Raw genomic sequence first — 17328 nt, forward strand, 5'->3', positions numbered from 1 at the left:
CATTTTCAATTTAAGAAAAAAAAAAAAAAAGAATTGCACAATGCGGCCATTGCGGTGACAAAATTTTCCCGTCAGGCTCCTAACAATAGCCATCTTGTTAGGAAGCAGCGAACTACAAAGACCCTTTTTTTCTCACAAGTTACTTGAAACTGCTTCTCTGCAACAGAAAAAGTGCAGCGCCGCTCCCAAAGTGAGCGCTTCATCCTATTACAGCGCGGCCGGGTTCAGGGAATGTCCAACGCTGCGGAATTTGAGACATTAACTCCGAACGCCATAGAAAAGAGAGAGGGAACGCCGACTTATTATTTTCATGAATGAGATTTATTAGTCGGCGTTCGGTTTCAGTGCATCGGGTCCGGCTGCGTTTAGAGAATGGTTTTATTTATTTATTTTTTTGTCTTATAATTTAATTTAAAAAAGTGCATAAATATATATTGAAAACCTTTCACACACTCTGAAATTTAATGAGCTAAATATAAAAAAAAAAAATTAACAAAAAAATTTCCAACTTTCCAAAACATTTAAAATATTTTTTTTTTTTAAATACTTGAATAATTTTTTGTATCCTTATCTTTAGTATTGAATCCGGATTGTGCAGTGTTTGGGTATCATCCTCCCTCTACCCATTATTGGGAAATCAATCTTGGGACATTCTATTATAGACAAATATAATACTGTATATTGTATTGTAACATTTTATATAGGTCGTCAGATCAGTTTTTCTAAGCCAGTGTGCCTCCAGCTGTTGTAAGACTACAACTCCCAGTATGCCCTGACAACCTTCCTTTGTCAACGCACGATAGGAGTTATAGTTCTGCAAGAATCTGGAGGGCCAAAGGTTGGTAAATATTACAATAGAAGACAGCAGGGAGACTCCAAACCTGTGTTTTCCAACAAGGGTGCCTCCAGCTGTTGCAGGACTACAACGCCCAGCATGCCCTGACAACCTTCCTTTGTCAACGCATGATAGGAGTTATAGTTCTGCAGGAATCTGGAGGACCAAAGGTTGGTAAATATTGCAAAAGAAGACAGCAGGGAGACTCCAAACCAGTGTTTTCCAACAAGTGTGCCTCCAGCTGTTGCAGGACTACAACTCCCAGCATACCCTGATAACCTTTAACTGTCAATGCATGATGGGAGTTGTAGCTTTGCAATAAGCTGGATAGCCAAAGGTTGCGAAACATTGCTATAGAAAACAGCAAGGAGACTCTTAACCAGTGTACCCCAACCATGGTGCCTTCAGCTGTTGCAAGAGTACAACTACCAGCATGCCTGGACAGCTATTCGGGCATGCTGGGAGCTGTAGTTCTGCAACAAGCTGGGTTGGGAAACATTTGCTATAGAACACAGCAGGTAGACTCTTAACGGGTGTTTCCCAACCAGCGTGCCTCCAGCTGCTGCAAAACTGCAACTCCCAGCATGTCCGGACAGCCGTTTTGCAACAGCTGAAGGCACCCTGGTTGGGAAATATTGCTCCAGAACAATGAGGACTTGAATGCCATTCATGATCAACGTAAGGTGCCAGGTTTTATGGGCACTGTAATGAGCACCATTAGGGTTGTTACCCTACATCTGATGCCTTTGGCTCTCTGGGCATGCTGGGAGTTGTAGTTCTGCAACAGATAGAAAGCCACAGGGTGGGAAACATTGGTCCCAATCTGGGAGCCTCCACTTGTTGCAAAACTACAACTCCCAGCATGCCCGGACAGCCGAAGGCTGTCCGGGCATGCTGGGAGTTGTAGTTTTGCAACAGCTGGAGGCACACTGGTTGGGTAACACTGCTACAGAAAAATAAGGATTTGAATGTGAGAAAGGTGACAGGTTCTTTGGGCACTGTAGTGGGCATGCTGGGAGTTGTAGTTTTGCAACAAGTGGAGGTACACTGGTTGGAAAACACTGGCCTAGATCCTCACATAGTTACATCTAGATTCATGTGGCCCAGAATTTCCAAGAGTAAACAAAAAAATAAATAAATAAACTCAACAAATTTGTATCTGATTATCCAGAAGACATCGAGGCCACCGGCCAATGACAAAAAGAACAGACGCAGCCTGGAAATATCTCCAGTAAAGATCTGGAAACCTCATCCTCCCCCCCGAATCTCAATCAATACGCAGATCGATGCTGTGAAACGCTACGGAATATTCTGTGACTATGAGGATTTGTGCAAAAATAAAAAATAAAAAAAGGATCAAGAAGGGGCTGCTACTAAGTAACAATTTCATGGAAATTCCCCCCCCCCCCCCCCCAAAAAAAAACGAATCTCCCAGGCGTAGCCCATTATTTAGAGCAGGCGAGACCGTCCAGCTATAAACGGTGTCATAAAGGATCCAGGCAGATAATGATAACCCAACGCATGAAGTGCCTCCGCGGCTTATGATAAGCCATTTGGCAACAACACAGCGACAGAACCCATTCCCAGGGGTCGCGCCAGCTTCTGCTCATCTGTCACTGGCAACACGAGGACGGCTGATGTGAGTGCGCGGCACAATGCTCCGCTTAGCAGGTCTTCCCCAGGTGTGCTATGGGTGATTTTGGCTCAGAAAATTTCTACGCTTCATTTTCCCAATACAATTGATAGCAGGTGCGGGCCTCCATCTAACACCATCGCAGTTCATGGCAACATCGTAATGGAGGTCCGGGGAGGGATTATTATTTTCTTTTAACCCTTTTGACCCAACTAGAGACTCGTCATAAATCTGTCACTTTCGGGAGTTCACTGGCGAGACGTATAAAATTTGTGCAAGACACAATTATTCCCTTAAGTAACATCATCTTTTGTTGGATCCAAGTGGGAAACCATGGCTCGAATCCTAATGGTGTATCCTATTCTGCCTAAATATGTACAACTTATAATGTATCATGGTTGGCCAAATATGACCCACATTTTTGGACATGATAGAATTGCACACAGACATTGAGAACCTTGTCTCAATTGGACCCCCCTCAATCAGACCCCCTTTAAACGGACATCGAAAACCTTGTCTCAATTTGACCTGACTAGAGACTTGTCAAAAATCTCTCACTTTCGGGAGTTCACTGGTGAGACATATAGAACGCATGCAGACACATTTATTCCCTTAGGTAAGATCATCCTTTGTTGGATGCAAGCCTGAAACCATGGCTCGAATCTTAGTATTGTATCTACATATGTACAACTCCTACTAGATCATGGTTGGCCAAACACGAACCACATTACTGGACAGCATGCATGTTCAATCCAAACTGTATCATGGTTGGCTAGCCAAACATGACCAACATTTTTGGACAACATGCAATGATATAATAAATACTGCACACAGACACTGAGAACCTTGTTTCATTCAGACCCCCGTCAATATGACCCCTCTCAATCGGACATTAAGAACCTTGTCTCAATTCGATATGACTACAGACTCCTGAAAAATTTGTCACTTTCCGGTGTTCACTGGTGAGACGTATAGAACTTGTGCAAGGCACATTTCTTCCCTTAAGTAAGATCATCCATGTTGGATCCAAGTGGGAAACTATGGCTCGAATCCTAATATTATATCCTATTCTGTCTACATATGTACAACCCATACTGTATCTTGGTTGGCCTAATCTGACCCACATTTTTGGACATCATGTATGTACAACCCATACTGTATCTTGGCTGGCCAAACATGACCCACATTTTTGGACACCATGCAATGACAGAATGGGTATTGCACACAGACATTGAAAACTTTTTCTCAATTAGACCCCCCCCTGTGCTCAACCACATATCCCAATGTGTCACCAATTAAGACTTTGTGGCAGTCCAGTGGTTTCCCAATGCACAGTTTGGGTACAGAACCTAAAAATAACACATAACCCATCACTATCTCTGAAATCTGGTTCCAATAAAAAAATTAAAAGTGTAATAATACACAGAATGGTGGGATAAGGTCTACATTAGATGATGTCTTCTCCAAAATTTGCCTCCAAGACAATGTTTATAGGTGACCTCGGGTTGGACAGATCCCAGGGGCCAAATAGTCAATGTCAATGCCAAATGATGTCTTGTCCTCCACTGATATGGAAGGTCTTGGCTACTAAGGTCTACAGTATTGTATACACGGTTGTGGCATTCACATGTCCCTAGTAACTAAACCAAACATCCAAGCCGGAAACCATGGCTCGAATCCTAGTATTGTATCCTATTCTGTCTACATATGTACAAACCCAAACTATATCATGGTTGGCCAAACATGACCCACATTTTAAACACCAAGCAATGAAAGAAGCAGGGAGTCTGCAAACATCCAACTAGACCGACCCAATAAAACTTTTCAGCAGTCGGAACGGCCATAGACATGGAGAACCAACAACCCAACCAGAGCCAATAGCAAATGTATAGGAAGTCTTGTGCATAGTGTTTCCCAATCAGGGTGGCTCTTGCTGTTGCAAAACTACAACTCCCAGCAGGCTGGGAGTTGTAGTTTTGCAACAGTTGGAGGCACCTTGGTTGGTAAACACTGCTGTAGAGTAATCAGTTATATCCCCATGATGTCCACCCTAATAGAGAATGTAAAAAGTATTGTGGATTACACATCAGAAATAGTGGTTGAAAGGAATGCTTGCGCAGTCAGTGATAAGTTGTGATTTCACCATTCCTTCCCTTTGTCCTACATTCCGCAAGTCAGAGAACGAAACCATAAACCATTAATATGTGGATCCATACAGCACCGAATATAGAAGTATTATATCAGCTCTATCTATACATCAATGTCTTATCTATATATCTCATATCTATGTATCAATCTATCTATCTAATATCTATATATCTCACATCTATCTATCTATCTATCTATCTCATATCTATCTATCTATCTCATATCTATCTCATATCTATTTCATATCTATCTATATCATATATATCTATCTATCTCATATCTATCTCATATCTATGTATCTCATATCTATCTCATATCTATGTATCTCATATCTATCTCATATCTATGTATCTCATATCTATCTCATATCTATGTATCTCATATCTATCTATCTCATATCTATCTCATATCTATCTATCTATCTCATATCTATCTCATATCTATCTATCTATCTCATATCTATCTCATAACTATCTATCTATCTCATATCTATCACATATCTACCTATCTATCTCATATCTATCTATTCATCACATATCTATCTATCTCATATCTATCTCATAACTATCTATCTATCTCATATCTATCACATATCTACCTATCTATCTCATATCTATCTATCTATCACATATCTATCTATCTATCTCATATCTATCTCATAACTATCTATCTATCTCATATCTATCACATATCTACCTATCTATCTCATATCTATCTATCTATCTCATATCTATCTCATATCTATCTCTCTCATATCTATCTATCTATCTCATATCTATCTATCTCATATCTATCTATCTCATATCTATCTATCTCATATCTATCTATCTATCCCATAACTACAGACCCTAGAAGGAGCTGTTGCCTGAGGTTCGGTGAGGTTGTTCCCGCAGACAATGCGCCGGTTACTTTGTATCTTTCCGGCTTTGAGGAACATTTGTAACTGGTTACAATCTGCACAACCAGATAAATAGGAGCCATATTCCAGTGTGGGAAGTTCTACGGAGCCCCAACTACTGGAGTGAAATGAAGTGTCCTTCCCTGACCACAACAGACAGCGCGGTTTACCCTGCGCCGTCTGGAACAGCTTCACATTAGTGGGACGAGGAATTCTCATGTAATTGTCTGAACCATGAAAGGTCTGAGATCCTTCTATTACACGTATGACAAGGGCATTGCCTATAATGTCATCATTGGCGCTGTCAGTAACCTCGCCATTGATGCCACTCAATACATCGATGACATCTCTTGTGCCACGTGACTCCAGGCGCCATTCTATACCCATTTGCAAAGATTAAATAGCTGCTATGTAAAATTTCTTTATCCAGGAAGCCGAGAAGCAAATCCTATAGTAAAAGAGACAACCGTTCTACCATATAGGACACGATATATATATATATATATATACAGTATAGAGGTCATACGGGTTACAAAATCCTTATTAGCCAAAGTGATTAGATGCCCACCCTGGCCAAAGCCGCAATCGGCCAGGGAACCCCTCATAGAAATGGGGTCATTTGCTCCTGCTCTGGATAGTTCCTGACATGGACAGAGGTGTCAGCAGAGAGCACTGTGGTCAGACAGAAAATACATTTTAAAAGAAAAGAACTTCCTGTGGAGCATACAGCAGCTGATAAGTACTGGAAGGATTAAGATTTTTAAATAGAAGTAATTTACAAATATGTTTAACTTTCTGGCACCAGTTGATTAAAAAAAAACAAAAAACAACATGATATGTCCCCTGTAAATTATCCTGATATGCATGGCTCCAGTGGTCTTCTCTGGCTGCTTAATATTCTTTGCCATCCTGCAGCATGAATACTACAAGGCCCAGCAGCCATTGCAGTTCTCCTCTTACTGCCATGCAACTCCCTCTCTGAGAGCAGACCCCACTCTCCTGCTCTGTGAGCAGAGAGATTCAGTGTCTGATTGGCTAAGGCTTTACACACCTCCCAACGTAAGGGAGCATGACTCATCAGTGCAGGGAAGAAACCATGCGGTCTGTGTCGGTGGGGGCTGCTTTCAGAAAGGGACTTGGAAAGAGACACAATGGATGGCTGGATAGTGTCAACTGAAAGAGGGGAAACTGCTCTATACAGTGGTCCCTCAACATACGATGGTAATTCGTTCCAAACGACCCATCGTGGGATTCGTGCAATGTAAAAAGTGCATTTAATACTCACCTGTCCCTGCCGCTCCGGACCGCGTCCTCACTGCTCCCGATGCTGTCCCAGGGGCTCCCGATGCTGTCCCGCTGCTCCGGCGTCTTCTTCGGGATCCTCCGGTGTCTTCCGCATTTTCTCCGGTGTCCGGGCCTCGCTTTCTGGTGACGTTATTACGTTGCTGCGCCGGGACGGCGTGCGCAGCGACATAATACCGATGCCGGAAAGCGAGGCCCGGACCCCGGAGAAGATGCAGAAGACGCCGGAGGATCGCGAAGTGGGCCCGGAGCAGCAGGGATAGGTAAGTGAACATGTCCGGGATGCTTAAACTGCTATCCGACAGCAGCTTAAGCATTTTGCGCTGTCGGATAGCAGTTAATGCGATGGCCCCGACATATAAAAGCATCGTATGTCGATTTGATCATATTTTGGGGCCATCGCATGTCGGGGGGTTACTGTATAGCTAATGAATGATATTTAAACAATTAAATAGATTGATGAGAGGGAAAGGGGGGGGCTATGGGTTTAGTTCCCCGTAGTAACCGTTAAGCCTGAAATCCTTACTGAAATCAGTGCAAGTTAGGTTTAAAGGAGTCCCAGGAAGAGAGGAGACCCCTCCACCAGGTATGTCCAAGTCTTTACCCAACCATTGGGTTATGCATCCTTATATAATCCTTGCCCAGGATTCCTTCAAGTAATTTCCATTAGAGGCGGGAAATATTTTGGTGATGAATCATTTCTTAGCCCCCAAAATTGTTAGCTCTATGTAAGAGACAAATAGTGATGGGTCCGTCTGGTCTCCATCCACCACCAAATGGGTCTTTCAAATAAGTCCAAAAAGAACACAAGCCCCCTACGATATTTCCATAAAGATTCCAACCCCCAAGGGGCTCTTGATATTCCAAAAATATTTAAAGGACATCTGCAGCGTGATTAACACTTATCCCCTATCCACAGGATAGGGGATAAGTGTTTGATTGTGGGGGATCCGACCGCTGGGACTCCCTGTGATCTCCTGTACTGGGCCGCGGCTGTCCCGTGCAGGGGGCGTGCCGGCTGCAGCATGACGTTGCAGCCGGCACGCCTCCTCCATACATCTCCCCATAGAACTGTATGGGGACGGGAGGAGACGGGGCAATCGGACCCCCCGCAATCAAACACTTATCCCCTATCCTGTGGATAGGGGATAAGTGTCATACCGCTGCAGTTGTCCTTTAAGTCTTTCATATGGGCCCTAAAGGAACAAAACCACCTACAATATCTATAAAAGGAATCCCACCACCAAGGGGCTCTTGATGTTCCAATATATGTTTTTTAAATGGGTCCTAAAGGAACACAACCAGGCCATCACCCCTGTTGGTGTTTCTTAAAGAGGTACTCTACTGGAAAACAATTTCTTTTAAATCAACTGGTGCCAGAAAGTAAAACAGATTTGTAAATTACTTCTATTAAAAAAATCAAAATCCTTCCAGTACTTATCAGATGCTGTATAATACACAGGAAGTTCTTTTCTTTTTGAATTTCCTTTCTGCCTGACCACAAGTGCTGTCTGCTGACACCTCTGTCCACGTCAGGAACTGTCCAGAGTAGGAGCAAATCCCCCTTGTAAACCTCTTTTGCTCTGGACAGTTCCTGATGTGTACAGAGGTGTCAGCAGAGAGCACTTGTGGTCAGGCAGAAAGGAAATTCAAAAAGAAAAGAACTTCCTGTGGATCATACAGCAGCTGATAAGTACTGGAAGGATTGGCATTTTTTAACAGACGTAATTTGAAAATCTGTTGAACTTTCTGGCACCAGTTGATTTAAAAGAAAATGTTTTTTTTTTAAGGATCAATTTGAAAAACTTTTAAGATCTTTTGGGGAAATATCAAGAGCAACTTGGTGGTGGGACTACTTATGGAGAACCAATAGCATAAATATTTGACATCTCGGCGGTCTCGTCCCCTCTAGAAGGCCAATCCCCAACACTTGGGTCTCGATAGCCTGGTGTGGAAATTCTTAATAGCTGAGAGTTTGTTTTTTTTTTGCCAAGATTTCCATTGTAGAAGTTAAATATAGACTTTAAAAGTCTTCCAAAAAGTTTTTGACTTTCTACAGATCTTGCGAAACCCAACAAGCATGAGTAAATTTGGTTGGCGAATGGAGAACCCCAATAAATTAAAAGGTGCAAATGGCCCCAACACCATGATATCCAGTAAATATTCCGGAAACCAACTCCAAGTTTTCACATCATGGCAGAAGATTCTCACCGCACAAGAGAACCAAAGTTTTAAAAATGGTGGCCCCATACTGTGGCCCTCCATATGTTGCAAAACTTCAACTCCCAGCATGCCCGGACAGCCAACGGCTGTCCGGGCATGCTGGGAGTTGAAGTTTTGCAACATATGGAAGGCCACAGTTGAGACCAAAGTCTTAAAAAAAAGTCTTCCAAAAAGTTTCCTCCAACCCAATTGCTGATATCTGTTCCCGACACTTCGAGCCCAACTCCCAGTTATGAAATTAAAGGGACGACCATTAGTCTATGGTACTAAACCTACTGAGATCCAACCAAATTGGTAAAATTGGATACAAGTTCTTTACAAATTAAGGATTTTTCATCATTTACATTTTTTTTATAATTTTTATAACTTTTTGTATATTAAATTTTTTTTTTACAAATTTAAAATAAAAAGAAATTCCAAAAAGAGTGTGTAAAAAAAAAAGTACTGGAATCATTTTAAAACATTTTTTTTTTAACTTACTTAAATTTTTAATCTTTTTTTTTTTTTTCAGACACGTATGAACGTCCATCGCACGTGTGTCGCATTAGGACATTTTTATTAATTCCAAATAAAAATAGAAAATCCCCCAAGCCCCAACACCTGATCTTTAGCTATGGCAAGTGGTTCATCCCGATGTGCCAAGAGGACCATCTGGTCAATCCGCACATTGGGGGCTTTTCAAATACCATTTTATGATGAAATTGCAGAAACGTTGCCAAAACACAACGAAAAATTTTGGGCACAACCTGCCCAGTCTGGTCTTCATTTGGCTTAATTTGTATCTAGGACAAAGGGGATATTTTACAGCTCGAAAAACCCACAAATGCCGCTTCCATTAATTCAACCACATAACATCAAGATTTAGCGGTGCCGGGACCTTCGGAGGCGGCTCCCAGTGTACTCTGCATGAAGGCGAAATGGGCTTAAATTTATCTTCCATTAATATCCGATTACGAAAAAAAAAGTAATAATGAAATTTTTTTTTTGTTTAAGATTTTTTAAGAATTTTTTCTTAAATTTTTTTCTTGAAATGCTACAGACACTATAAGGGAATTTATCACTGAACTACGCTGCGCATTTTGCTTTGAACTGTAGCATAATTTTGCGCAGCCTGTAAAAGGCTTCCCAAAAATGTGGATTTTTAATTTTTTTTTTTTTACAAACATACGCGACTTGCGCCGTCTTTCACTCACGCTTTACGGCCGGATCTATACGATGTGCTGAATTTATTAATTACGATATTTCAAATTTTACCGTAAATTTTACCGTTTATTTTCAAGCCTAAATCCGGTGATATGGTTTATCTAATATCGACCACGTAATAGACGCAGTGTCCATCTAACCATAAAAACTGGGAAAACCAAATCAATAACTTTAACCATATACACGTAGAAAAAAATAAAACAAAATAAAAAAGGCGCAAACAATAAAATCCCCACCACCAAATATGGGGATTTACGTTACACTGTTTCACACACACTATGCAAATTTAAAACAAATTATTTTTTTTTAATTTAAAATATTGTAAACATAAATAAATAGATAAACAAATAAATAAATGAATGAAATGATTAAAATAAATAAAATAAATAAAACATTTAGAAAATAAATGATTAATGAATTAAAAATAAATAAATAAATAAATATATAAATGAATAAAAATAAATTATGAAAAAATAAATAAATAACATAAATAAATAAAAAATAAAACAATAATTATATTTATTTTATATGAAATAAAATGTCATTAGAAAAAAAAGTCAATAAGAAATAATAAATGATTAAAAAAAAATATTATAAAAAAAAATGAATAAATAAATAAATACATAAATAAAATAAATAAATCATTTTTTAAAACATTTTATTTCGGTCACTAGGTAGAATTTGTAGGCCAGCTTTTGTGTAAACTGCGACCGTAGCCCCTGATACGAGCCGCCTCTACCTCATTTACAGAAGGGAAAGGCCTGGAGTATCAGGTGTCAACTCATTGTTCGCTTGCCAGAATATATATCCATCCACTGTCTGCCTACTGCTAAGTTCTAACTCTTTAACAAATCTGCCTCAGACAAAATTAAACCACTTCAAAAAGAAAGTTTTTTTTTCACCTCTTCCCACAACTTTGCCCACATAAGCCAACGCTGCGCCCCCCATGCCCCCCCCCCCCACCCCCCCAGCTGCAACTCTCCAAACTTTTTTTGCGGTTGACTGGTTACGAATGATCAAAGGTTAAATTTTATCTCAAAAGGTCAACTGCCTTGTGGCAAAGGTTACGACCCTAACAACTAAAAAGTGACTTTGCCACGTGCCGGCCCTAACTCCTCATCTTGATACACATCAGCCATTTCGGAGAAGGGTCATAAATTTCCTTCACTTTATTGATATATATTTTTTATTTTTAAAAATATTTACAATGAATAAATAAATAAATAAATAAATAACTTTTTTTTTTACATTGACTACGTTAGACTTTCGGAACGTTATTTATTCTCCCATATAACATTTAGAAGCTACTTCTCCAAGTAATTCTATCACTTTATACTAAGAATAAGGGGGCAGAGAATTTTGTGAACATTTTGGTTTTCTTTTTTTTTTTTTTTTTTTATTCGCTCCACAATTGTATCAATACAGTTCTCCCCATTCTGCGTCATCATTTATCATCCGTGGTTACTATAGGTGTTTCCAGTTCGGCGCAGGGCGAAGCGCATAACTTAATGGTCTTAAGGTATTTTGTTGGGGGGGGGGGGGGGCGGAATAGTGACGGAAAGTGGGACCGCGATGGGCACGAGAGGAGAGAGGAGCAAAGCTGCAAAGGTGAAATATTATTGTGCAGACATTGATAAATGGATGGAAGAAAAAGTCATTAATAATAAAGTTCTAAAAAATAAAAATGAATAAGTGAGTCTGATAATGTGTATAGATAGGAGATAAACTTACAGATCGATAATGGAAAGATATAAGATTAATGAGATAGATAGATAACTGTCTCATATCTATCTAATCTTTTTCTATCTATATCTATCTCATATCATCTATCTATCTATCTATCTATCTATCTATCTCATATCTATCTATCTATCTATCTATCTCATATCTATCTATCTCATATCCATCTATCTATCTATCTCATATCTATCTATCTATCTATCTATCTATCGATCTCATATCTATCTATCTATCTATCTATCTATCTCATATCTATCTATCTATCTATCTCATATATATCTCATATCTATCTATCTATCTATCTCTTTATCTATCTCATATCTCTCGATCTATCTCATATCTGTCTCATATCTATCTATCTCATATCAATCTATCTATCTCATATCTTTCCATCTATCTCTTATATTCATCTTATATCTATCTATTTATCTATCTCATACATATGAGAAAGATAGATAGATAGATAGATATAAGATAGATATATAGATATGAGATAGATAGATATATAAGAGATAGCTAGATATGAGATAGATAGATATGAGATAGATATGAGATAGATAGCTATATAGATATGAGAGAGATAAATAAATAGATATGAGATAGATAGACATATGATATAGATAAATAGACAGACAGATAGAAAGACAGATAGATAGATGAAATAGATACATAGAGAAATAAATATGAGATAGTTAGATAGATATGAGATAGATAGATATGAGATAGATAGATAGATAGATAGATAGATGTGAGATAGATAGATATGAGAGAGAGAGAGAGAGATAGATAGATGTGAGATAGATAGATATGAGAGAGAGAGAGAGATAGATAGATATGAGATAGATAGATATGAGATAGATAGATAGATATGAGATAGATAGATAGATAGATATAAGATGGATAGATAGATATGAGAGAGAGATATGAGATAGATAGATATGAGAGAGAGAGAGAGATAGATAGATAGATATGAGATAGATAGATAGATATGAGATAGATAGATAGATAGATAGATATGAGATGGATAGATAGATATGAGATAGATAGATAGATATGAGAGAGAGAGAGATATGAGAGAAATAGAAAGATATGAGATAGATAGATAAATCTATACATCCGCAGATACATAGCATTACACTAACGGACACAGTTTTCTCTTCCTGGCAGAAAGTTATTGGAGCGATCGACGCCTCAGAATACTAATACAAGACTAATATATCTGATATAGAATCATCTACGACAACCTCTCACACCACACACCCAGCCCGTCCCGGCACACAAGCAGTTAAGCGGCCCCGGTCCTGGCAGGTGAAGGGTACTTTTAGTATTTGGCATTCTTGACACTCAGGCACTTAACCGTTCAAGTGCCATGGACGTACGGGAGAAGTCACTCCAAATAGGCTGAGGCCCATGAACAGCAATTTTTCCCAACCAGGGTGCCTCCAGCTGCTGCAAAACTACAACACCCAGTATGCCCGGACAGCCGAAGGCTGTCCGGGCATGCTGGGAGTTGTAGTTTTGCAACAGCTGGAGGCACCCTGGTTGGAAAGCAAAGCTCTTAAACTAGCGGCATGCTCATAAAAAGAGATAAAAATCAAATATGGTGACAATGTGACGGACGTGCGGCGATACGTTCTGCGACAGGCAGGACGGCACCGTGGGGTATATAAAAACAGCGTGATGTATGGACTGTTAATCGGACGGCGCTTTAATAGGGCTTTAAACCAAAGAGTCGGGATCCACAGGGGATTCCTTATAGTAAATGGCAGTAACGTCCATCATGCGCTTTATTGAAAACCTATCATACATCATCCATGATGTGCCGGGGCTCGCGCACGCCGGGGCCTTTACGTTTGGCGAAGCTTTTTACATCCATTACCAAGCGCATCTCAGGTCCCCCGCCCCTACAGATCAGTCGGCAAAGATGCCGAGAACTCAAGGTGAACTTATTTTTCGCATTAATAAAATACCCGGCCGCCTCCATTCACCACGTCGCCCACGTATCAGGTATGTTTATCTGTTGCCGTATCCTGGAAACGGAAACCCGCGTTGCCGCCGTTTTTTACGATGCCAAGTATGGGTCACCAAATATAAGAACATTTCGGCAAAAGATCTGGAGGCTGCAACCTAAAACGTACTTTGTTCTACCATAGCCAAATCCGGTCACCCACCCCAAAAATGTTTTTTTTATTGCCACGCATGGTGCCGAAAACTGAAGGTGAACTTATTTGGCATAAATAAAATTCTCCGCCGCCTCCTTTCAGGTATGTTTACCTGTTGCAGTATCCTGGAAACCGAAACACGGGTTGCCAATGTTTTACCATTACTTAGATGTCAAGTATCGGTCACCGCGTATAGAACATTTCGGCACCAGATCTGAAGAGTACAACAAAAAAACAGGTCAACCTTTATACCACAGCCAAATTTGGTCACCCCAAAAAAGTTTTCATTGCCACTGTTTTCCCATCACTTAGGTAAGTTGGGCCAACATGGTGCCAAGTATTGGTCACCAAATATAGAAAATGTTGGCACAGGATCTAGACTACTGGACTAGACTACAACATAAAACCGGGTCGTCCTTTTTTCCACCAAGGCCAAATCTGGTTACCCCAAAAAATTTTCAATTACCATCCATGGTGCCTGGGTAAACTTATTTGGCATACATAAAATACGCTTCACCGCTGCCCATGTATCAGGTATGTTTATCTCTTGCCCTATCCTGAAGGAGAGAAACTTGGGTAAGGTGCTGCCCTATGGTGCCGAGAATCAGTCGCCATATATAGAAAATTTTGGCACAAGATGTGGAGACTACAACATAAAACTGGGTCGTCCTGTGTTTTACCATCAACGGTCGCCCCCCTCCCCCCCAATTTTTTTTTTTACATTGCCACGCATGGTGCCGAGAAATCAAGGTGAACTTATTTGGCATAAATGAAATACTCCTTTCACCGTGGCACATGTACCAGGTATGTTTATCAGGTTGTCACTGTTTTAACATCACTTAGGTAAGTTGGCGCAACACGGTGTCAAGTATTGGTCACCATATGAAGAACTTTTTGGCACAAGATCTGGAGATGGCAACAGAAAACCATGTTGTCCTTGTCCAAAATCCAGTCACCCCCCCCAAAAGTGCCACGCAGAGTGCAGAGAACTCACGGTGACATAATTAAAACACTCTGCCGCCTTCTCTTCACCGTGGCCCATGAACCAGGTATGTTTATCAGGTTGTCACCGCTTTAACATCACTTAGGCCCCTTTCACACTATACATTCATCCGTTTTTAAACATCCGTTATGAAAACCCTTTTTACATTATCCGTTTTAACCCATCGTAGCCCGAAATTAATAACGGACGTTATTTTGTGACGGGAGAAAGTAACGCGAGAAATAGTGCACGCACTATTTCTTCCATTCTTTCTCCCGTTACAAAATAACGGCCATTATTAATAACGGGCTATGACCGGTTAAAACGGGTAATGTAAAAATCCAACAGACTATAATGGGATTTTATAACGATTTTCAGGGTTTTCCTAACAGAACATATTACGGAAGAATGTATAGTGTGAAAGGGGCCTTAGGTACGGCGGCATTTCATGGAGCCAAGTATCGGTCAACAAATGTAGAACATTTTGGCACAGAATCTGGAGGCGGCAACATCAAAACCAGGTCGTCCTTTGCCAAATTTGGTCACCCCAAATATTTTTTTTAAAAACATTTGCATAAAGTAGGTGAAGAAAAAAGGCACTTACCTGCCGAGTGCACAAAGTATGCCAAGTATAAGTCGAGTTCCTTGACCGAAACTCCTATGTGGTGCGGCTGTACGCACAGCCCGGGGTTAGAACACTGAGGAGATTTTACAAGACGTTCGCCATCAGTACTTTCGAGTGGGATACCTTTAAATAAAATCACCATGACCAGGTCCAGTCTCCAGACCTTGTCCGCCTGTCGGAGGCAGTCAATCCTTCTCATCTTCCCTTTCTGGTCAGGGTTGGAGAGAACGCAACATGCCGGCTTTTTCCCTGTAACGGTGAGTACAAAATCCTCCCGATATTCCGGCCTAATATCTTTTCTCAGCTTTGCCAGGAGCCGGGATGCCCATTTCTGTTTGACTTCTGGTTTTTCGCTCAACAACTCGTCCTTCACGGCTCTTTCCTCCTCCTTTGACATGCGTTTTTCGTGTTTTTTGAAATATTTTCGTTTTCGGGCTTGGAGGTTGAACCACGTGTAGGCGAAGGCTCGCACGTGCGGCAGAAGTGCTTCGATGAAGGGATGGAATTCATCCTGCAGGAGACAAAAAACAGAAAAAAATATACCTATGAAAAAAAGAATTTCGGAGCCACAGCGGGAAAACAAATCCTTATTATTGGCCGGAGACATAACAGCGAGTTACCGGCAAATATTTAGGTTGTAAAGTGAGAGGGACGGAGGCAGGAAGTTTCCTCCTGGAGGGAAACTATAAAGGATAAGCCTAATGTTATGTTCTACAAAAAAAATAGATAAATAAATAACAAAAAACAGAAACAAAAATAAAATAAATAAATAAATAAATAAATAAATAAAGGAAAATCCAAACAAAATAAAATATCTAAACAATAAAAAAAATGATAATAATAAGTGATGCAATCGGGACGATGTATCTGGCTTTGTTCTTATTCTACACTTTAAAACTTAATGTTAATCCCTTCAAAAAATTACAAAAACATCAACATGGAACCGCGGGAATGACGAGCATTGGAAAAAGGCCGCGTCGACACCCACAAATCAATACGGCCGTAAAAGTTTCATGATTATTGTAAAAACTACATCTAACCTTTTACGAGCCCGGGGAGCAGAGAAAAACTGATTCGTCCCTCCACGTGTACTTGTGTAACCGGCTCTGAATTATGTATTACACAATTAAGTACGCAATTTATTTATACCCGACCAAAGATCACACTTTATCTCCCGATACCGAGTGAAATTCCAGGATAACATTCAGAGGGGCCACTAAAAGCGAGCCCAAATACTCGGCAACCCTTTAAGTGCCATGGACAAAAAATAATAAGAAAAAATATTTAAAGGGACAGTAGATATTTAAAAAAGTTTTTGATGATAAATATCATTAAAGTATAGGAATAATGATAAAGTGCCCTAAAATACAGAGCGAAGCTAAAGAAACAAGAAAAACAAAACAAACAAAAAAACTACAGTAAAAGTGCAAAAACATTTAAAACCTGGGATTCAAATAATATTATTATTTATCATTTTTTTCATATAAAATATGTATATAAAATATATATATATATATATATATATATATATATATATATAAACAAAAAAATGAAGAAATAAGTGCTGCTTTTCCTAA

The 17328-nt window shown here is 39.9% G+C and overlaps 1 protein-coding gene across 16 annotated transcripts in view; it reads right to left on the reverse strand.

Annotated features, from left to right (window-relative positions):
• Nucleotides 1–17328, reverse strand: part of NFIA (nuclear factor I A) — a 581540-nt gene that overhangs the window by 348104 nt on the left and 216108 nt on the right. For all 16 annotated transcript variants that reach the window (XM_056532915.1, XM_056532924.1, XM_056532922.1 and 13 more), the window contains exon 2: nucleotides 15731–16262. In XM_056532915.1, coding sequence (XP_056388890.1) covers nucleotides 15731–16262 — 532 coding nt within the window. The remainder of the gene's footprint in view (nucleotides 1–15730; nucleotides 16263–17328) is intronic.

This window comes from Hyla sarda, chromosome 7, assembly GCF_029499605.1.
Source record: "Hyla sarda isolate aHylSar1 chromosome 7, aHylSar1.hap1, whole genome shotgun sequence".
NCBI classification, from domain to species: Eukaryota; Metazoa; Chordata; class Amphibia; order Anura; family Hylidae; genus Hyla; species Hyla sarda.